Source organism: Cyprinodon tularosa, unplaced genomic scaffold (assembly GCF_016077235.1).
Source record: "Cyprinodon tularosa strain WSP-4 unplaced genomic scaffold, ASM1607723v1 ctg124, whole genome shotgun sequence".
Taxonomy (NCBI): domain Eukaryota; kingdom Metazoa; phylum Chordata; class Actinopteri; order Cyprinodontiformes; family Cyprinodontidae; genus Cyprinodon; species Cyprinodon tularosa.
The window spans coordinates 1,037,652-1,061,554 of NW_024038048.1; the positions used below are offsets into that span (position 1 = coordinate 1,037,652).

Sequence of the window (23,903 nt, forward strand, 5' to 3'; positions counted from 1 at the left end):
TTTTTAAAAATAAATCAAAACTGTTTGAGCCACTTTGTAAACATGCAATAAAAAAAGTACATGTAAAAGCTTTTTTTTCAGAAATGTGTCATGCACATGACAAATCCAGGGAAAAAGTATTTCTGACATGTATAAATAAACTAAGCCCATGAATTTTGGTTAGCGCTTAAACCACGAGTCCTCGCAGCCTAGCCTCCACATACTGTGACAGATTACAGCGGGATCCTCCAGGGCAGGCAATGGGAATGACCTTTTTTTTTTGGAGATAAAGTGTGAAGCAGTGAGAAATGGATGAACTGAGGTAGGATCGGTGCTTATCGGTGAGAGAAGGGCCCATTCGGACTCCGCTGTATGCCTTCATGGGACAGCTGCATGGGTTAAACATCTGTAAACTGGCAGATGCTAAAAGGTGACTCCCTTAGACATTTGTTTAAATGGCACAAGCTGTTTGCAGAGTTGAGCAAATCATTTTGAGAGATTCCTGTTTAAAGTCCAGCCAGGATTCCCTATTAACTCAGGTTTCCCATGTTTATTATAGTTTCTAACTTAGACACATTGACATGAGACACCAGGACACTGCATAAGATTTGATGACCTTGTACTTGACCTAAATGATTAGTTTGACCTTTTTACAAGTTTAAAGAAACAAAATACTAATTATTCATCAGTCCAAGCTTGTATATTTCTTGATGCACATGTTTCTCTGAATCCAGCTCAGTCTGAAACACACTAGTGATTTTTACACTCTTTAATTTTCTCTTTCTGTCCAGTTCAGTGCAACAACACACTCCAGAGGAGTGTCTTACATGTTTATTTGCAACGCCTGCGTTCAAGGAGTAAAAATTGTAAAAAAAAAAAATAACAAGAAAAAGAAACAGACTCAACTTGAACAGGTTGAAATTGGGAACACACATTTCACTTCACTCTCACAAAATCATAGAAACGTCGTAGCTTAGTGGTTTTCCATTTTGAAATACTTTGTTGAGGAAACATTGGCACCAAGAGTCACAACCTTTATGAAAGTTTCAAACATAAATACACACATGTATGTGCCTTTTTTAGGGGTTAAATTGGGAATTCAAGTCAGCTCAGAATCCAGTTCTGCCCAAAAAATACAAAGCTAAAAATATAGAGCATAATTAAACATCAATAACCCACTGATACTCACAAACTATGCTGGTTAGTTCACACTCATAAAATAGTCCCTAGGATACATAAATATAGCAACAAAATAAACAAAATGAAATGATCAGCAATTCTGCGGTTTGAGAAAAAAACAGTCTGTTTTGAGTAAAGGAAGAGTTATGTGCCCTGGAATGCTAATGACACTGATTTAAAGTTTGTGAAAACTAAAAACATTGCCAAGGCCGTTGATTTGCTGAATAGAAAAAAGTCCAACAAATATTTTACACACGATGTGGTACATGTATTAACCTTTGGGCTAATTGTCTACATGCTAACCTTTTATCTCATAATATCTTTATGATTTCCTTATTGTTGCCAATCATTATTTGCAGCGTTAATTGGAGCTTAATGTGGTTGTACTGGAATGATGTGAAATAAACTTGAACTGAATTGAGCTCCATTGGCTTTTACACAAACTGGACACATTCCTCTTGTAAAATCCTTTACATGCCATTTGTTAGGATTTGGTGTGAACAGGTATAAATGAGCCAAATCAAATTAAACACGGGGTATAAATGAATATGGGGACCAAATCCAGCTAAGTATAATTTAAAGAAAAATACAGTTTTATGTTGTAAAATTGTGTGTTCTTCTGTTCTTTGGTGGCTAACCGAAAATTAACTTTATATATGAAAAAATAATGAAAGTGATTTTGCTACAAAGGCTATTTGAAACTGACTTAATACTGTGATATCAGGTAACTTGATGTTTGGTTTATAAATCATTGCGGCAACATTAGATTCTTTAACTGATGAATGAAATAATGCAGCTAAATAATCCATACAGATAAATACTAGCTTCCAATGTATGTGAAAGTGAAAGGCTAAGCATTTCACAGCACACAGAGTTGAAGCTAAATTTTACAACATTAAACATTAAATCAGGCTCAGATTTTCCCATTTTAGGTAAATCAGGAAGATGATGGCTGAATCCAGTAATATAACATTAATTTCCCTAAATAAAAACCCTTTAACACCAATGACTAATAGGCCACTCATAAATAAGGAAGCAATATATTTCAAAGGCAGCATTAGAGTTTTGAACGCACTCGGGAATGATGGCATTAAAGTTCTGACTGGTGTATTTGATAAAATAGATGGCATCATGAGAAAAGAAAATGTGGAAATATGTTGCTAGCTTTTAAAGGATTCGCCCAGGAAAGTACAGCTATGATTCTAATGGTTCTTCTAAACGGACAATGAGCTTTTGCATATCACTAGTTATTCCTGAACCACCATATGGACAACAAGGGACTTTTTCTCAAACCCACAGAAATCCCTGGGCAAGTTTGACAAAGTATGTGCGAGCAAAGTGCCAAACAGAACTTGGCTCAGTCGCACCAGCTCTGTCCAGAGGAATGGGTCAAAATTCCAGCAAATATCCAGAAGTTTTTTGAAGGATTCTCAAGACTATTACTTGTTATATAGTTTAAAGGCAGCTCTACCAACTACTAAAGAAAGAAATGTATCATTAAAGAAACTTCAACATTTTAACATTTCCTGTCCGTTTTTTTTGTTTGGTATTTGAGAATCATAATGACCTTTTCTGGTAACACTAATCTAAATTTCTAAATATTCAGTTTGATTCAATGTAGGAAATTCAAAATATATTGTGTTACTTTTTATTCAGTGTATATTTACTTCTGGTTTTTAACTTCATATCCTTTATCTCCATACTATACGGTTGATTCTTTGGGTCCTTCCTGAGCTGCATTCTTGCACCCATACAGCCACTTGATGACTCGAGCATTTCTCTCAATGATGGACACACCAGTAGGGAGCTGCTCCGCCAGTTCTTCCTGAAACAGCCCATCCCCTGAGTGTCGGGAAAACTCGCTGGGTTCTGAGCCACCACAACCGTCCCCTCCTATGCTGCGCAGAGCCAACGAAAGCGTGTCTATGGAGCTGGCATTAGAAAGAAAATTTTGCCGTCCCAGACGCTCTATCATTTCCATGTCCAGTCCACAGTAATCAAAGAAATGCTCCTGCTCAGATAAGGCAACCGAACAGCGTAAGCGCAGGTCTGACTTGGAGCGCTGCAGTTCTCCAAACTGCCGTCTTTGCTGCATCGGGGATGCACGCTTCCATGGATCACTCTCATCCTCGCACCTGATGTTAATAACACCACTGTTTATTTGGTGACTGGGGCTATTTATAAAACCGTTTTTTGTGTTTTCTAATGCACAGTTAAGACCTGGACTTTGGGTAGACTCTAGGTTGCGTTCTTGGTCTATCTTGCATGACTTTGGGGTTATTGGTCCTCCATCTGTATTGTCTTTGTCATTGGTCCAAGACATTCTCGAGTCCCCATCCCGTGATGGTGGCTTCTCCTCACCTATCACCATCTTCTGAACTCTTTCTCCTCCACCACTCTTCTCTCTCATTGAACCCTGAAAGAGGCGACGTACAAAACTATATCCCTTTATCTCCAAGTTATTGTTTTCACCCAGGCTGGTGCTGTTAGGGCTTTTGCACTCTTTCTTCTGCCTGTATATTAACAGGGAGTCTGGCCTCAGCATGCGTTTGCCAGTATTCCTTCTGAGAACGGGGGCACTGTGTGGTGCTACCAGGCTGGTATTTCCAGGTGTCCTGGGGCTTGGAGGCAATACTTTACTCACATTGCTTCTGTTATGCATTTTAACATCAGCAGAAGTATGCCTGTTCTCTTTTCTAGCATCATCGTTTTCATTTTCATCTTTTGAGGTGAAGGAGTCAGAGAGGGTAGAGAATGGAGTGTTGGATGAACGCCGGGGGGGAAGACGAGGGGTCAAACTACCAGGAACAGAGATAGCTCTCCGAGGCTGCGGAGGTGGCGTGGCACATGGCACAAGCACAGGCTCTTGTTTGGTGTTGATCACCTGCTGGCTTTTGACATATTTGGCTTTGTCAGCCTCAAGCCTCTCCACAGCGCTGACAGAACGGCCGTGACCCCCACCGTCAATCTGCCTGCGCAGGTAATCTGGACCCTTGTTGAGAAGCCTCAAAGGAGAGGGGGACCCAATTGGAGTAAGGGGTTTCATGTTACTTTATTGAGCTGGGAAAGACATTAAAAGCCCAGCTCTTAGACTGGCTTAGAACTTCCGGCTCCCACGGTGAGTTGCTGCCTCCACTGGTTTTAGAGAAGTTTGTAGGAGTAAGAAACTGCAGAGACTCTCATTCTTTTTTCTCACAATCTTTTTCAAAGGGTTATAAAGTGGCAATCCAAGTGACCACAAAGTCCAAGTTTGTTGCTATGTTTCTATAGATAGGTTACAGTCTCTTTGTCGGACGGTGGAGGAGCTCAGACTAATTGATATCTCTATCTAGTATTTACCCAGGCATTTGACCGGGCAGGGACAGAGAAGTGCTTTTTTTGTCAGCCAACAGTGCTCCTAAATAAGATGCTCCCTGCCCACAGCGTGGCAGAAATAGGCAGGGGTGCACTTTGAAAGGATTACTTCTTCCTCCCCCACTTTTCCCTTCTCTCCTTTCGTCTCTTAACTGCACCCTTTAGTGTTGATCTTCTTGGTGGCGGCTGCCTGGAGAAATTAGATATAACTGCCTCAAATATTTGTTTAGTGCAGATCTTCTCAAGGGATGTAGGTCAAGCCTTGTTGTTTACCATCCGTCCTGGATGAGTTGACCTGAGGGTCATCGGCACCAAGACACTTAGTCCACTGATGGCAAAGAAGCAGCTTGTCCTCGTCCTAACCTTGGCTGTGGAGAATCCTGACAAAGACAGAGAAAAAAGGGGTATTAGTTGGACGTGCTTCTCTCTAGGGCAGGCAGCAGAGACCAGATGGCAAAAACGAAAGAGGTCCCTAAAGCTCTGCTCAGCTTGAGCTTATTTAAGGCCAGAGGGGGCTGCATGAATGCAGCAGGCAGAAATATGGAGTCGACATATTTAAGCATTTAATCACCATCAGGCTTATATATAAATACAATAACAAGAGCCCTCGCAGGTCATCTGAAATACAGACTGAATTGTGATAGAAAAAAATATAAAATAAGGAATCTGATGTCCAGACAGGATGATGGAATGTCTCCCTCTATCTTTTCTCTTTTTTTTACAGGAAGAGAGCCAGCCGCTTTCTTATTCTGTGGAGTCTTTTGTTTCAGCTATTTTTATCTTTAATATCAAGACAAACAATCTGTTTTGTCGCCAATTCATCTGCTTGTTTAAGTTAAGGCACTAATAAATCTTACCTTTAATGATCTGTACCAAAATAGTGTACAACTTTCAAACAGACCAGTGTAACTTGTCTAAAAAAATCCATTCTGAATACAAGAGTGAAGCTGTTGTAATTTGAACCCACTAAATGCTTCTCAAATGAAGCCTAAGTAACACGTTTCATAGTCTCTTTAGATTAACAAGCTAATAAAAGTTATATGAGAAACTTGAAACCATGCACACTACACTGTTGCACCATTGGTTACTATATATCTCACTATTATATTTCACATTAATTTTATGCTGTGTGTGCATTTGAGGGGCTAAAAAGCAGGTTGCACATGCTTATAACAGACTAGGTGCAACAGGAGGAGTATATTTAGCTAGAAAACATCCAAGCACGGTTATCATGTGTCTGCGTACATATGTCTGTGTGTGTGTGTGTGTGTCTGGATGTGCATGCAGACATGGACATTTGCATGTCCGCCTTTAGTTTTGCATCTGAGTGTGTGTGTTTTTGTGTGTGTGTCAGCATGAAATACAGAAAAAAATACCTTCTTATAAGTGGTATTGTCTGTCTGCAAACCAGAGCCCAAGTTCTCATGTGCCTCATGATCCGAAAAGGGAGAAAAGTGCTCATTGTTTTCTGTAGGTCAGCAGGAAGGCAGGGCTAGATCAGCTTTGGGTGTTATCAGCAGCTATTTTAGTTTTTCCTTTCCAACAAATTAAACAAAAACAGCATAGGGAAAATTTTATTTTAATTGCTATAAATCAGTCGTGGAGCCCTGGTCAGGGTCCACTATCCTGCATGATTTAGATGTATATCTGCTTTAAAACACCCAAATGATGGCCTCCGTTGACTGGCGAAGTCTGTTAATCAATAATTTATTTAAATCAGGGCTGTGTATGTATAGGGGAACCCCTAAAAAAGCTAGAAAGTCCTTCTACAAACCACCAGACTTGTGAAATCAAATTTTCACCTGAGTTCGGCACACACTCACCCGAAAGGATGTATCTGAAGAGCAGTAAACATAAAGCCGCAGTTGCTGCTTTAAAAAGCCAAACAAAGTTTTAACCCTGGATGACTACACTGTTAATTGAATTGTTTAGTTTTATTGATTGTACGTGTTTACGTTTGCCCAGCTTGCTTGTGTGTTACCAAGCAATTGAGAGGTTTTACTTTGTATTTTCCCCAAATGAGCTGTGTTTTACTTGCCACCATGTCCCTCTTCCAATCTGACTGAGGACAATCCAGCCAAATTTCTCCAAAGTCCCAGCTGAGGTAGACCAGTGGTCAGAGCAGTGGAAGTTTGCTCAGCCTTTTGAGTTCAAGATATTCTAACCATCAGACAACGCAGCTTTCTGACACATATCCAGTATGTTTTGGCCTTAAGGTGTTGGCGCAACACTTCAGTAGAACTTGACTCTAAAGGACTACTCAATGATGCAGGGGTTGGGCATCTTATACAACACACATCTAAATCAATCTGAGCTGCATGGAGAAAGTACAACAGGACATCTGCACACTTGCAATTGAGTGAGAAAATTTAATTGGGTTTCTAATTACAAACTGCTTTAAATAAACAACTCACTGCAAACAATAGCCTCTAACGACCCAGAAGGGATAGGCGGCTCGCCGATTTGCATTTGACTTGAATTGCTCCCAGGAGGATGACCCCTTATGGGCTTAAAAACAACACCTCCTATCTGAACTCTAAAGCTTCCAGAAACAAATTAACTGGACAAGCTTTGAAAGATATTCAGAAAAACTGAGCCAAAGTCAGACTACCTTTGATTTAGGTCTGTTGTACTTCCCATAATAAAGTATTGGGCACCGATTGACAACAAAGGCTTTTGGTTGTTCAGTTTAATAAAAATGTTTTACAAGTAATAGAATTTATTTCTCAGAACACTAAAACACAAAAATTTTATCTTATCTGATCATAAAACTTTTCTGCTCAAATATTTCATATAAAGCCTATTGTATCTAACTGTTAGGTTTCTAACTACTCTACTCTGCAGCTACTGCTACATATCCTGGTGCTACTGAAACTGTGGAAGAATAGCTAAAAATTCCACTGTAATCTACTTCCTTCAGTCTCCACACCCGTTCTAATGCTTGTCAAATGGCATGCCCTTAAATTACCTGAGTAATGGGGGCCCTGGCATGCTGGTTTGCTTTTCCAGATGTTGGAGCTTGGGAAAGCCAACCATTGTTTTGTCAGAGTTCCGGGAAAAATATCTCATGACAGGTGTGGCGGTAAAAGAGGAGACAGGCTTGGCATTAGACAAGACAAATGGATGGAAAAATGGGAGGAAGTCAGACTAAGGTTACAGTTCAAGTCTTTATGGCCCAGGGTATTGATGAACTGTTTCTCCTTTGGAGCATTTAGTTCCCCATTTTAGTTTAAAACACAAAAGAACCAACAGGTATTACCAGGAGACCAATAAAACTGAAGCCCAAAGTGAGTCTGCTTTATTGAAAAGAGTAAAAGGATAAAAGTAAAATAAAATAGAATGTAAGCAACATATTAAAGGAAAATTATCAGATTACTGCATACCTAGAAATGCTGTAGGTGTTTAAACAATAAAACAAACAGTAAATGAATTAAATTAACCCTATCTTGACCTTTAATTTCAAAATAAAGTAATAATCTTTGATATGTAAAAGGTCATGTAGGCAGTGACAGTACGGCTGACATCGGCTTCCTGTGTGAATAAACGCTAAAAAAAAGTTGTTAAAAGAATAAATAATGAAAATAGAGAAACTCCTTTTTGCATCCATTGTGTGCAATCTCTGAATATGAATACAAGGGCTTTAAGTTTCAAACTTTCACATGTAGGTACTGACTTTCCTACTGCATGTTAAAATTTTTTGTAAATCGTTACTTATTAATCACACAAACAGAAAAATTATTCCCTAAAATGCTGGTGAAGTGGTGCAACAAAAACAATTGTTTTTCATGCTAACAACTGGAGGACAATGTGCCCCATTAGCTTCATTGACTGTAATGAGCCAAATTAGTACCCAGCCCAGTCTCCTGTGATCTGAAAGCTTGTGAAAAGCGTGAGACTGCTTTCCAATTTCTCTTCTGCTTCATGACCTCTTTTGTCTCCCACTGTAGGTAGTCATTAACCCCTGAGCCTTTTACTTCTACTCTCATCTCTACAAAGAACATTGCTTTAGTCTTTACTTTCATAATGTGGCCATAACTTCTTTCCATGCACTCTCTTTCTGTCTCTACCCTCTCATTTCCCTCACTTCTTGTAAACACATGCCTGACCTCTCTCTGAATCCATGTCATACTGTCACTCTCAGTATGTGAAAGACAACTTTAAAAGAATTTTTTTTGAACCAACAGGTATTGTTGGTAAGTGTTTTTATCTACAGGGACTCTGGATACGTTAACTTCTCAGGAACCTATTTCAAAGTAAAACAATAACTGATATGGAGTGATGAACCAAAACAGAGATACTTCTGAAGTCATGTGAGTAAAAGTTAGCTGTTTCAGAACTGATTTAGAAAAGGTGTTTCCATCTCCTGTTTTACGCATGAACCCTTTCTCACAAAAGCTGAAAAACACCTTAAGCCAGCGTAAAAACACTTTTGCGAATTTTAGCGATTTATTAACATTTTTCTGTTTCCAACAAGTTTTGTGGATGCAATACTTCAAAATGTGCATTACAAAATCTGATGGGAATGCACCTTCTGCCTTTCTCCACATATTACCTCATATGTGCTCGAAATGGTCTGTTTGAAAAGATGTCCCCTAATGATGTCATCAGGGGAAATTAGTTGTCCAGAGCATCATCTGCAGCATCCCACCTATCAACCTATGGGCCTTTATCTTATGTTATTCTTTGCTCCTAGGCTATCTTTACGAACTCTGACTGGTTGTCATGGTTGAGTGTTGTGGGGGGGGCCAGCCTTCGGGAGGACGTGGAAACCCAAAACAGCTCATCCGGAGGAGGGAAGGATGAGGAGATTTTTGGTAATGGGACCCCGTGATCATTGTAAAAAATATATATGATCTGAATTCTTGATATAGCTTGTGTTACAACCAGGTTATTGTTCACAATAAAACAATAATTAATTTGGTATAGATGCCAACCAAATCAATACAGTTACATCAAATATGTGTTGATACTTCTATGAGTACTCACCTACTCTGAAGAAATAACCTTACAGGTATTATTTTTTTGTAAACAAATGTCACAAATGGGCGTTATTGCTCTTTAACTTTAACTTTATCCACTGAACCTTTGACCTCAACCGATAAAACACCATTAGTAGAAATAGCGGTATTATGATACAGAGACCAACCAATATATCAGTTGGCTGATATTTTGGAGAATATCAGTGTTTTTTTTTTTCTCATACCAGTATTGGGCCATGCATACATACAGGTATGTTCACTAATTTATTTGTGCATTTAGCAGCCATGCTTTAGAATCACGTAAGGCGCATGCATTATGGCATCCTCCATGGTTAATATCTTTTCATGCTTGAATTAATACTTGTGTAATGTTGGTTATCATTGTGTCATTTTTATCATGTAAATAGAGGAAGAAAGAGCAATATTGGTTCTAGAAATTTACACAAAAAAAATATTTTTCCTGGATATTCTTGAACGTATGATTATTAAATACTGCTTATTTGCTGTAGATAAGTCTTTAAGGTATTTTGTTATTTTGTGCACAACCTGTTGTTTTGGTCAGCACTAGACTCTATGGGAGTCAAGCTTACCATGCAATAGCCTAAAGATTTTACATGGTACTGTAACAAAAACAGTGAGTATTTTTTGATGGATTTTTGTATGATAAAGTATCTGATCCAGAAGACCAGAGACTTGGAAAAAAAAACATTTGGATCATCATAGCCAACACCCTGTCTCTTAATCCTTTCTCCTTAGAAAAATTGCCCTGTCCATCTCTGTCTTCCTTATCTTCCTTTCTTGTACCCTTTCTCGTAGCCCAGTACACATTAAAGGACTATCCCCACCTCCAGTGCAGTTTAAGAAAAAACAGATGTTTTTCTGATCCCACATCAAGGAACCCAGACGGCCCCAACAGAGACGTGTAAGGGGAAGGGAGCAAGGCCTTTCAATTTTATCAGCTGCATTGTATGTGCCACGTAGAGTTATTCTGCAAGGTTAAGGCATTTTTTCAAGTGAGAAGTTGGACCAACACAGAAAATCCAGGATTCTTTTTTATTTAGAAGCCACAAGAAAACTTACTGAACATTCCCACAGGGAAACCATCTCACCGCAGAGCAAATGGGTAATAAAGGTTCAACTGGTAGGTCAGCGCTTTCAGTTGAACCATGTGAACTAAAGGACATGTACATGATTTACCAGCAAACACCAGGGATCTAAAAGACATCTTGGGATAGACACAGGTTTACATCATGCTCACATATGTGGAAGGGGAAAAAATGGAGTCCAACTGGGATGTGGAGGATGTTGCACTTGCTAAAACTTAGTAAAGTAAAGTTTCAGAGGCAAAGACTAAGTTTGAACAAAGGTGTTTTTGATTCTCATCTTGAATTTGACAAGTAAAAGAGGAGAAAGGAATCTCTTATTGTAAAATTGTAAATTGATTAAAGTACTGCCGTAATTGTAATATATTGGTGTTCCGTAAAAGTTAAAAAAATATCCACTGGACTTGGTTTCCGAGATTTCAAATCTCGGAAACCAAGTCCAGTGGATATTTTTTGAACTTTTACGGAATGACTATTACCTGGATGACTGGGAATCTTCATCAGCAATATATTGGTGGTATATCAGTAACATTGTCCTACAAAATCCTAATTTAAATAAAATATTCACCTTGCAAATAAATTTGTTTAAATGTAATGTTATCTGATGTTTATTTGGCATGAATGATTATTTGTGGAGACACCACAATATGTGTATATAATGGGGTTTGTGTAACTGGTTGCAGATTTGGTTGCACAATTCCCATTCATTGTTTTAACATTTTTAATGGTCCATCCTAACATACAATGGAATATTTAGGAGATGTTCCACTCTGCTCCAATTGAGGGGCATCCCTGATGACAAAAAAAAATAAAAAATAGCATACACCGATCAATGGCTATAGACCCTTTTTTCATTAGCTAACTTTGAAGACATGATTTCAAGAAGTTAAGCACGTTGAAGAAAAAAAGGCGTTGTCTTCTGCTCCCCTAACACAGACACGCCTGCCTTTTTCTTTGCATTTTTAATAGCCAACAACAATGGTCCTCCTCCATGTTCAGAGATAAGTGTTGACCCGACTCCTCTGCCTCATTAGTCCGGGAAAGAAAAGGACAACATAGTGACAATAAAAGCTGAAGAGATGGAGCCATGGGGTACATAAGCTACTGTCCCCCCCCTCTCAGACACAAAGGCTCCATTAGCCACTGGGTCTACCACTGGGATTTATCTTCGCTCATGTGGACCAGCAGGAGGGCCACCTGGGAGGACTTAACAGACCCCCAACCTGAATAGACCTCCTCCTGAAACCGTAAAATTGACAAGATGGGCTCTTAACTCACTGCTGCTGCTCTTTTGTCATTCAGATCAAATTATCATGGTGACAGCTGAGGTTTCAGTCGACCAAACATATGTAGTCTGACATGCTGGCACTCACTAAGAGTGGTTAAAACTGAACTTCATTGGGATGAAAACAGCCAACAAAACAATCATTTCTACACAAAACCATAAAAAATGTAAAATTATTCCATTAAATAGGAAAAAATCTATTCAGTTTTTAAATATTTTAATACCCTAACAAGCATAAGGGGTTTCAGAAATGTAATTAAGTAACTGGTGTCCTCATCAACAGCTGCTTTAAGGCAAACTCAAACCTTCAGTGCATGTGTCAGATGTAATCAATCTTAGGTTTTACAGCCAACTTTTCTGATGCTGTAACACATAGAGACTGCTTGCTCTGATAAGCTAATTGATCAAATCTCCACAAGTTTCTTTTCACTATAAGGCTCAGGAAGGGTGTCGTTGCTGTTAATTACTGAACAAAGCTGACATATAAAGTTTAATGAGTCAGTGTTTGCTTTTCCAGCTGCAGCTTTTTTAAAGGAAAAGTCGCAGCATACAAGCTTTGCACGTCAATGCTTCCATAAAACTAAACAGCTAAATGCCACTTCTAGGAGCCGTTACGTCATTCTGAGTTGATAAAAATGAAACTGGGTGATGACCTCACTGCAAACTGTGGGCAGATAACACCATGCAATGGTGTTATCAGTTAAGTTGTTGCTTTGTTATTTTAGAGTAAGACATTTTGTTACAGTTGTTTTAAAAATATGCAACATAAATAAAGTATACTTTTTCCATTATTTTTTTCATTTATGACTGCAAACTTGGCCTCTTTCCATGTGTTTTTAAGCCTCACGATCTTCTATCTCCCGCATAATTGATGACTGCTGCAAAAGCTAAATGCTTTCAGTCAAGCAGTAATGCGAAAGCTCTCCTATCTAACATGTGAATATTAGAAAGAATATGATTTTGAAATATGAATATAGCCTGACCTCTTTAAAATTTTTAGGAAAACTAAAGTAAAACTGTTTCCAAGGTTGATAAACATCTTTTCACATATCTGAATTTCATTATTTGAAATATTTCATTTCTTTTGATTGCAGAAATTATTTTTTCCTATGTACTCTTAAGCCTTAAGCTCAAATATACAGTAACAAATACTGTTTCCAGTCTCCATACCCAAACTTTTCAAGAAGACGAAACCTTTGAGGAAACAGAATTATAAATGTGTTGATTTCCACATTAGCAAACATTTAAACGATCGCAAAGGTTAAATAATATTTTATTAAAGAAAAACAGGTCAATGTGAAGCTACTTTAGACCTTTGCCCACACAGACCAATAAAAGTCAAAGTGCTGTTTGAGAAATGTGCAGCTTTCCCTGTATGAGCTTCATAAGATATATCCACATCAGGTTAAGCAGATAAAGGCAGGATTGCGTGGTCACGATAAACCTTAAAATGTGGCACACTCCTCTTCTCTGGCTGTGGAATATTGTGTTCGTGACTTTTGCATGTGGCAAGAGGAAGAGTATGAAGAGGCGAACAAAGTGCAGCGAGGCGGAGCTAAGTTTGTACACTGTGCATCCAGATCTGGCACGCATCAAGCAGGCACGGCAGCTCTAGACAGCATTGTTTTGGAAATTACGACCACCGCCGCTGCTCCCTCCACATGCCAGCCTGGCTTATGCAGCCAACAATAAAAAAACTGTGTGATCACAGTGTGTGTGTCTACGTGTGGCGGGGTATTCGCTGTGCAGTTCAGCATAGCACAGACCTCGCCGTTCAGAAGCTGTTTATAGAGAGCAGTGCAGAGGCATAAATCTAGATGCATCTCTCAATCCGCCAGACTTTTAAATTATGAAGCTCTGTTGTCATTCATCCTCTTTGAGATCTCTGCTGTTGTGCGTCCTTCAGAGGGACAGCTCTGATGCTTTATTTCACACATTTAGTACATTTTTCACCCTCGTTGACTCCACAGAGTCCTAAAAAATGCTGCAGTGGGAGATGTAACAGAAAGCAACAAAAAAGAAGCCAAAACACAGAGAGCGGTGTTAAAGCATGCACCTGTTTCCTCCTGTCAGAGGGAGTAAAAGCAGGGAAAACATCCTCATCAAGCAGACTCACCAAAAGGACACATTTGGAGTATTATACTAAACACATGTCAGAGATGCAAGCTGTTAGAGGTTTGGCACCAACTTGTGAATGTTTGTGACAGAGCTGTTAGGGGAAAACATAAAGCTGCTCCCGTAAGGTCTCCAAACGCTGGGTCACTTGTGACTACCCTGCTAAACCCCTTCCAGGCCCTCCCAAAGTGGAACAACACTCCACCACTTTAAATGTGTCAGCATTGATTCAGAATCAGTTTAACAGAGCAGTTCTAGAGGGCATCACTAAATCAAAATGCTCAACTTTACTTTTTATGTTAAGGCTTAATAAATAAACTCTACTGAAGAAGCAAATGGCAGTTAGTCGACCATGTTTTGTCAGGCAGAAATCCTACTTTTTAAAAGCCCATTTAGATTTCACGTCATCATTATGGCCTTTGAAGGCTTCCTGCTTTTACATTTTTAATGTCCCTCTAAGACATTAAATAACCTTAAGTAAATAATCATGCTGTACTGCGTGAGCTTGGTTATTAATTATTAAATGTTTAACAGTGAAGAGGCCAGTACAGCTCATCTGCTGCGTCAGGCATGAGTGGGAGTCATTTGATTAAATTCAACTGACACAGCTGAAAGTTTAATGCAACAGATCCATGACTATTCATTATTTTCATCAATTTTCCATCTAGCGTTAGAATCCAGAATCTCCAAATTCTACAGTTTTCTTTCCTTTATTCTTTCCAAACTTTCTCCCTCTAAAACAACCCTAACCTCTCCAAGAAATGTTGAGCAAAAATGAAAGAATTACCAAGAAAATTTCAGAGAACCTCGAGAAAAGCTCTTGGTTTTCCCTGCTGCCATTTACGCTCAGCAGTTACATTCACCGAAGCAGCCAGCTGTCTTTTCTCATTACCAATCAGCCGACCTGCTTTGCCTCTAACTGCACCCAAGTGCAGCCAAACGAGAACCCTCCATTTGTACCTTCTCCTCTTTTTGGTTCTGTCAGAATCTGAAAAGAGATGGAAGTACAGCAGCGCCGCATCCATGGGCTCCTCCTGTGTGAAAGGGAATGCCCAGATCTGTGCCATCATCCTCACAGAACGGAAGAAACGCACCACGGCCTGATTGATGGGATATGGCAGAGCAAGAGAGGTGCCCGGTCAGGCTGTGAACAATTACAGAGATGTGAGAGCAGCGACAAGAAGAGCTGCTCTCACAGCTGTCACCCACTCGCATGCAAGCTTTCAGGACATGAAGATCTAAGGATAAAAGACAGGCAATAACAGCAGCTGGAATCAGTGTCTAAAAAAATGAAATTGCACAAAAATGAACCAGCAAATAAGTCTATGCTAACTTTGGAAGAGCATCAGATTGACTACTTAAATAAGAGAATCCGTGGACCAAGCAGCTACTAGTAAGGCATCAAACAAATCTGAATCAGGCCTTTACAGAGGAATGGCAAATATGTAATTATTGAAGAACACCATGATGCTTTTCATGATCATGAAGCTTTTCATTGGATGGGACATAGAAGCCATTTAGACATGATGAAATGCTAGATGGACCCAAAACGGGTGCAGTCCCAAAGAAAAACCATGCTATAGGCTGTAGTTCAAACTTGGTTTGTTGAAATGACTATGACCTGGATGACTGAGAATCTTCACCAGTATACAGGCTGTAGAGCACATGTCTCCAATCCTGGTCCTCAAGATCTACTGTCCTGCAGGTTTTAGATGCATCCAACACAGCTAGTTCAGGTGACTGAATAACCACATCAGCGAGTCATTAAGTTTGGCAAAGGCTTGGCACTTAACCATTCATTTGATTCAGCTGTGTTGGAGCAGGGATGCATCCAAAACCGGCAGGACAGTACATATTAAGGATCAGGGTTGGAGTAGAGGAATAAAATTTGTAGGACACTGTCCCTCGTGGACATGCGTGAGAATCAAAAATTGCTATTCAGTGGGTTCATCCCTCAAATCTGAATGCAAGTAAGCTAGAATGTCAGTGTGTGTAATTTCACAAAGGGTAAACTTAATCTTTACTAGGATGCTGCTTTTGAAGGCACATGCATCCATGCTCTGCTAGTTGATAAAATAATAGGATTGTTTTATGGTCTCTAGCTTTCTTCAAAATGCAAACTTGAGGTATTGTTTGACTGGCTGAGATGCTATAGTTCATGGAGTCAATATTTCAGGAATAGTTTTGAAACTGCACATCATCTAGGAATGGTGTGTTTCATTGATAATGATCAATTACTCAAGACTCAAAAAGTTAAGTTCAAACATTTGAACCAAATGTTAAGCGCAAGACATTATTATAAAATGAATTGTTGTTTCTTGGGAAAAGAAAGCCTTGCTCTTCAAATTGTTACTTAAGGAGATTGTACACCCAGATGTTTACAAAATAGAAGAAATGGCAGCTTACGGAATAAATGCTAGGTTTTAAATCTGCCTCCAAGCAGCTTTCCTTCATAACAGTGACTATTACCCCAATATATAGTGTCTGCCTAAATATATTGATGCAGATTGTAACTGAGAAGCTACAGTTGTGACTATTACTCTTTTCTACCATAATCCCCTCCAAGAATTTGCTAGAAGGTTCCCACAAACGGTTGGCACAATGGCCAAAACAAGGCACAAGGTGCTGCAAATGTAAATTATATGCCTGGTGGGATTTTTTTTTTTTCAGCAAGCGTTTGAAGTTTAACACTGCAGTGAACGTCAAGTGTCTAAAACCAGCTGCTGGTCTAAAACACACACACACAAAACACACTTGGTGTACCCAGAGGGAAGATGATGTCATTAACAGGGTGCCTTTTCCCCTTTAATTAGAAACTTGAGCTTCCCACCATAACTTAGGGGTCTCTACATGAAACCATCCAACAATTTGAGGGTTAAAAAAACAAACATTTAATATTTCTGTGACAAAAAAAAATTTGCGCTCTTCAGAAACGGAAGCCAAAATCTTATAAGTTTCTTTAACTGATAGACACAATCAACCTCTGACCTAAAAGGAGTCACAGCGTCCGGAGGTTTCTGCTTCCTCTCTAAAACAAGCACTGGTGTGGTTTAAGGAAATCAGATCAAATACTTGCTCACCATCTCAAACTGAAAGCAAGTTTAAAAACTAATAAGAAACTATTTAAATGAAAGAAATGTTTTCCATGCATCAAATCATGAAGAGATCTCTGTCATGTTAGTGTGTTGGCATTTTTTAGGGGGTTATAAAATTGCATGAAGCTGGCTGTATAAAACATGAGTAATAATAACATGTTTTTGCAGGTTTTTCTTAGTATTGTATTGCATCCTTAACGTTTTTATAATCAACGCCCCCTCTGGTGCTGTAAACCAAGCCAAAAGCCATGATGATGATGTTAGGATTCCTGTCAACACCTCTGGTGAAAACTGCAGCCAACAGCTCTGCACCTCTGGCCTCTCTGCCAGAGAACAGGAGGAAATGCTGCTGTTTACTCTACAGGACTAAGGGGCAAACATCTTTGTTGCTCCAAGATAAGAAAACCTGCATTTAGTCTAGGTTACTTTTCCATTTTAGTAGCATTGTTACTTCCTTACATCAGTACTTGTTATCCCTAACACTTTGTTGCATTTTATCAACCTCAAACTTCACTTCATTTTAATGGTACTTGATGTAATTGATGAAACAAGGTAGAAAAACTAGTACGTAATAGGTTCCTTTCACTTGATGTCACTTAAGAGCTGAAGGGCAGGATATTGAGTAGCTGTAAATCTGCCATGTGAAAAATGCCAGTTTTGCACTGCTCAAGCCTACCCCAAGTGTTCTAACAGATAAAATGGCTATTATCAAGTAAGCTTTCATTTGTTATGGATAAATATGAACAATGATGACAGAATGATGCTAGTAGCTGTCCAACTTTATATTTTTTGGTTTTGTTTACCATTAGGTTGTTACTAACTACTTATTAACTTAGTATGATTGTTCAGCTACAGTAAGTCTTGAAGCCGGACATACACTGTATGATATTTTACATTTTTGTACTCGGCTACTGCTCAAATTCTATAACGAAACCGCAGGGTTTAAAAGTTCACCGTTTACAATGCATGTTCTTACACTGTGTGGCCCAATGCTCTGATGCTATTTACCTGCTACCACTGCACATCCAAAAACCACATGTCTGACTCAGCTCAGAGAGATGGTCAGACTCGTCAATCTAGAAGAAGAAGAACTCCCTTATTCCCACCTAGGGGAGTGGTGGCCTAGTGGTTAGGGCATTGCGCTTGGATCCCATATGTTCCGACTTAAAGCCCCACTCCCAACGACTGCCACTCTGGGTCCCTGAGCAAGACCCTTGACCCCCACAATACTCTGCGGGCACCACACAATGGTAGCCCCCTGCTCGCCAATGGTAAATGTTAAATGTGGAGAGTAAATTTCATTGCTTTGTATTTGTGACAATTTTTGACAAATAAAGCTAAATTCTATTCTTCTATTCTGTTCTTGTTTGCACATGCGCAGTGCTCAAGGTTTTGGTAAATTGGCTCGCAGACGCTTGTAGCGCTGCTTCAAAAGCAGGATTTACTCACTAACACCTCAAGAGGACCGACTGAATTTCAAACATGTTTGATTTTCTTTCGACCTTACGATACCTGACCGGGAGGTGGTCATTAGTAACCTGACAACAGCCAGATGCATGTCTCGCTCCGCCCAGCTCCACTCACATACATCTGGGAACCCGCTCATTGAAAGTGATTTCCCCAACCGAATTTATGGTCTGTCCAATCAGGACGCAGGGTGGGTGTGTCCTGGAGTGGAGAAGCGACCGTGAGATTCCAACAACAATGGCGGCTCGCATTGAGGAAGCAAGCGTTAGCATTGATGCTGCTATTTCTTCTGTGTTGTCCAATCTATCTGATATTGTTTAATTAAAAGAACATCAAAGAACGGCTTTGAAGGCTTTTGTTGGTGGAAACAATGTTTTCGCCCTTCTCCCGACCGGATTTGGCAAGAGCTTGATCTACCAAATGGCTCCTCCTCTCACAGCGTCACGGGTTAGCTTCGGTGTGAGTGGTTGAAATAGCACGTCAATAAAGATGACAGACAAGTGGCTTATCCAATCATATGCAAGGAGTTTTGATAAGGCCCAGCCTTCAGTAAAGGCAATTCCTATGGCGGGTTCCCAGATGTATGTGAGTGGAGCTGGGCGGAGCGAGACATGCATCTGGCTGTTGTCAGGTTAGGTCATTAGAGGCTAATCGCCCCTCGTTACCCCCTGCATACTAGAAGATGCAGGACACACGATGTTTTGGCCCGAAAAGGGCAAAAAACCTTACAGTGTGTGTCCGTCTTAAGTCTAATATGGCCTTAATCTTGAGTTTTTAGGCTGCCTGAGCTCTTTGGATAATGTCAGGTGGGTAGACTCTCCTCCAATGCTCAGCCTCTGTGGAAGTTTAATGATTTAATATATGAACTAATATTCACTAATGTTCAAGACCAGACTGCAACTATTGCTGACTGTGTTGCTTAGACTGTGGACTCACCCAATAACGAAAATTGTTTGATCTCTTACAGGCTTTTATCTGCTGTTTGGTTTAGAAGGCTGTTTAAAGGAGCTGTTATTTCTATAATATCTACAGCCTTGACTGAAGTTTGGGGTTTTATCATTCACTTTTTGTAAGCTGAGGGTCACGTCCATTTCTTGTACCTTTGTCTTAAAACTAGATCTAAATCCTTAAAATACTGGCTCCCTGCAACAGTTACCTCCATTGAGAGTTTACTTCCTGATCTGATAGACATGTGTCATTCAAATTACGAAACTGAAACCCACATATCATGAAGCGGATGGGAGAGGGGACCCAAAACAGTGGGTAATACAAGCGGTTTTCATTTTCTTACAATAAATACCTAAAAGGAGTGAAATGCATTTGTATTCGCTCTTAACTCTGATAAATCAAACACCAAAGCGGCCCATGGTAACAGTGGTCGAGTTGTACACATCTAGAGCTCTAGCAGTGTTGAATTCAACAAATACGACCTACTCTATAGAAGAATGGCAAGATGAAAAACACTTTCAGGGGAAAAAAAGAAAGCCAAAATATGCCATGTTTGCAGTTTGCAGATGACACAGAAAATATACAACAAAATGCTCTTATCAGCTGAGACCAAAATGCCTTCATGTAAAATTCTGTGTGATGGAAGACTACTGTACCATACTATTCTCCAAACTATATAACAGGGTGAAGGCAGTATGATGCTAAGGGGGGCTCCTTTAGGGAACTATGGGGAAGCTGGTTAAACTTAATAGGAATGGATTTTGCCAAATTAAGGGAACTGCTGGAGAGAAAACCTGTTAAAATAATCTGAACTAAAAAAACTCACACAACCACAGCTGCATCTGTGGTTCAGATCAATGCATATTATTTTGATAAAATAACACCAAATCCAAATGTGTATCTGTTGTCAGTCTTTGAAGTTGATCCTCACAGACTCACCTTTAAAAATAAAAGTCACCAGATGAACAAAACTGGGAAACAAAATACATCAAAGGACTCCTAACAGGTATTAAAACAGCATGGCTCCTCTATGGCAGGCGATACGTTTCATTTTGATTATGCAATACTGCTTTATAACAGTCTATCCCATAAAATCCTCATGTGGAATACAAAGAATATATTTAGCAGGAACATGGTAAAAGTAATAAGAATATATTTTGCAAAGTGGATCTGATTTATGGGATGCAAACACAAGTTAAGAGTTATGAGATCCAACTAAATCTGTCTCCAAACAAATTATTCTAACAAAAGCTGGAAAAATGGTGCAGCTGAAAGAAAAGGCAGAATTTACGGGTAGATCTGTCACTTAAGTTGTCAGAAAAGTGGGTTAACTCATCTGCTGAGAAATATCCCTTGATGTGTTCAAAGCCCCTCAGCAGCTGCCTTAAGGACCTCGTCTAGAGATTATTGCTGTGTCAGACTTTATTTTTACCTCAGAAGTGTCTCTCATTGCAACTAAAAGACCAAGAAAGTGAGAATAAAGCGCTGCTAGTGGAAGATCTGCATCAAATAACATTACATAAACGTTCAAAAAGGCACGTGCTCACCAATAAAAGTCTGAAAAAATGTATTTATAAGACACGTGTGGTCTGTTTAGTCTGGCCTCTAAGTTGTTTATGCTCCTGATCCCACTCAAACCAATTCTTGACACTCATGCAAAGAGGCAGCACAGAGGAGGTTGATGTGGGTCAAGGTGTTGGTGACCCTGAGGGCATATTTAGAGTAGGTAGATTGCATAACAATTATCTGTATTTTTCTTTTGTTGTTGTTAAACTTCCAAAGTAAAACAAACTATCTTTTGTTTCAGAATTCATTTGCATTGGTTCTTTATTTGCAGTTAAATTAGCGGAACAACAGTGAAGATCTGGGAAACTGAGCCTGGGTTAAATTCAGATGGATATATTTCAGGTCAAACCTACAAAGCTATAAACCTACGGCCTCATGCATCTGTATTTGCCCTAATGAGAGCACAGAGGTCAGTCAGCTATACCCTTCTCCTCATACCATCCAGCTAAACTGGGCGTCAAGGTCTGCGGATTGGTTTACACTCAACCAGATAAATTGATGCACTTGTCAGCTTAAACAAAAAAAAATCTGTTTGAATCAAATTAAAGTCCTGCTCTTTTGTTTATGGGCTATATATACAGCCAGAGAGCCATCACAGTCATTCTGACAGGAGAGACTGCTTTACAGGGCAAACACTGTGGGACTATACCATAAAGATCTCAGATAAGGCTCATACAAGGACAAACAACTTTTTTTATGAGAGAAAAGGGCGAAGATAATATTAAATTTAAATGATAAATAACTATTTACCTTGGAATATATAATTTTAATGACAGGAGCATGCATAGTTTAACTGATCCAACTACACTGGAAAAATTATCTAGAAATAAGTCAAATAATTATTAAATTAAGTGTTTTTACCCTTAATTCGAGCAAGTAAATGAGATACTTTCCAATGGAATTAGTGTTCTTAATCTTAAAATAAGATAATTCGATAAATTGCACTTGAAATGAGACAATGCAGTTGTGCATTTTTATTTTAAATGTAAATTGTCTTGTTCTATTGGCAAGATGTCTCTTTTACCTCCTCAAGCCAAGAAAAAATGCACTTATTTTAAGAAAAAAAAGTCTTATCTAGATTTAGATTTTTTTCCAGTGTAATGCTGTTTTGAAATAAAAGCAGGAATGCTGAAGTAATATTCCAAATCAGAATAAGAAAAAAAAAAGATCATTCAGATTCCCTGATCATTGATCAATCCATCCCATGGTCGGTTTCCTGAGCTGCGTTTCTCTAAAACCGGCCCCGATTCCCATCGATGTCAAAGTTTGTCAACAAAACACGCGGACTATTCCGGACTCACCTTATTTGCTGCGCTTATCCACTGTGAACTGTTTCCCCCAGATTCAGTAAAAGTGTAGAAATCCGCGAGTGTTGGTGGCAGACCGACGGTCAGCGTGGCGCTGCGCTCTGCTGCTGCTGGAAAACTGACGGAGCGCAACAGAGGAGAGGAGAGCAGACCTCCCCTCACAGGAGGAGGAGGAGGGAGGGAGGGAGAGGGAGGACAGGTACAGAGACATGTGGAGGGAGTTTTTTTGTTTGGTTTTTTTCCTAAAAAAAAAAACATAAGGAAGAGGATTTGGGCCACAGAAAAAAAAGTTAACTGATTTTTTTAATTTTATTTCAGTATAATATAGGAAAAAGTCAGGATTCTGACTTTAATCTCAGAATTCTGACCTTTTTTTCTTCACAATTCTGACTTTAATCTCAACATTCTGACATTAATCTCAGAGTTCTGACTTTTTTCTGAAAATTCTGACTTTAATCTCAAAATTCTGACTTAAAGCTCACAATCCTGACTTTAATCTCAAAATTCTGACTTTAAGCTCAGAATTCTGACTTCAATCTCAGAATTCTGACTTTTTCTCACAATTCTGACTTTAATCTCAAAATTCTGACTTCAAGCTCAGAATTCTGACTTTAAGCTCAGAATTCTGATTTTTTTCTCAAAATCTTGGATCTTAATGTAGATGGGTACCATGAAGGTAAGGGATGTGCGAGCACTCAGCTTCACTGACAAAGATGTGCGTTGTTTGAGAGGGCTAGTGACACACTGGTGGAAAATGACAGAATTAAGAGACTTTTTAAGTGCCTGAGGGGTCCTCTGTGATGCTATTTCATTAATGGAAGGGCAGAAGGTGATTAGTTTAGTCTCTAAAACAGACATGGCTACGGCTTGATGCTAACATGTTTGTTAGCTGTCAGAATTCTGACATTAAAGTAAGAATTCTGAGAAAAAAAAAAAAAAAAGCTGTAACTTTAACTTAACAATATGACGCAATACAAAAGGCTGTAACTTTATAACCAGGCAGGTCTGTCTTTAATTGGATATGACAACAAAGTGCAGTTCACATTTAAAGAGGGTCGAAAATTAATGTTTAAACGTTTCTTTATTAAAATAAGCACATAAATAAAGGTGTAACCTGGATATAGGTTTTTGCCTCTAGTAAAAGTATAATTACCGTCATTTGTTACAACTTTATTTTGAAACAGGGCGACAGTGGCGTCAGATGTAGGAGTTTGCCCTGAATTGACGGTTCAAGCCCCGGCTCAGACTTTCAGTGTCATTGTGTCCTTGGGCAAGACACTTCACCTGCATTGCCTACTGGTGGTGGTCAGAGGGCCTAGTGAGCCCCAGGGCAGCTGTGGCTACAATGCAGCTTGCCACCATCAGTGTGTGTGAATGGGTGAATGACTGAATGTAGTGTAAAGCGCTTTGATCAAGTCTCCTGACTTGAAAAAGCGTTATATAAGTACATGCCATTTACCATTTGAAACAGAAGACTATACAACCACACCTGCAATTGAATGGCTAGATCAAAAAATATGATCAAA

At 39.3% G+C, this 23,903-nt stretch overlaps 1 protein-coding gene across 1 annotated transcript; it reads right to left on the reverse strand.

Moving 5' to 3' along the window:
• Positions 1 to 220: 220 nt before the first annotated feature.
• On the reverse strand, positions 221 to 22,524 carry si:ch211-107n13.1 (uncharacterized protein LOC798535 homolog). Its single transcript, XM_038276341.1, has 2 exons — positions 22,372 to 22,524; positions 221 to 4,892 (listed from the first exon to the last, which is right to left on the reverse strand). Exon 2 carries the CDS (start codon positions 4,202 to 4,204, stop codon positions 2,861 to 2,863), a length of 1,344 nt encoding a protein of 447 aa, XP_038132269.1. The 5' UTR covers positions 4,205 to 4,892; positions 22,372 to 22,524; the 3' UTR covers positions 221 to 2,860.
• Positions 22,525 to 23,903: the final 1,379 nt, after the last annotated feature.

Bases quoted from the DNA above. Each gene is read 5' to 3' on its own strand.
- si:ch211-107n13.1 (XM_038276341.1), bottom strand. From the start codon at position 4,204: ATGAAACCCCTTACTCCAATTGGGTCCCCCTCTCCTTTGAGGCTTCTC.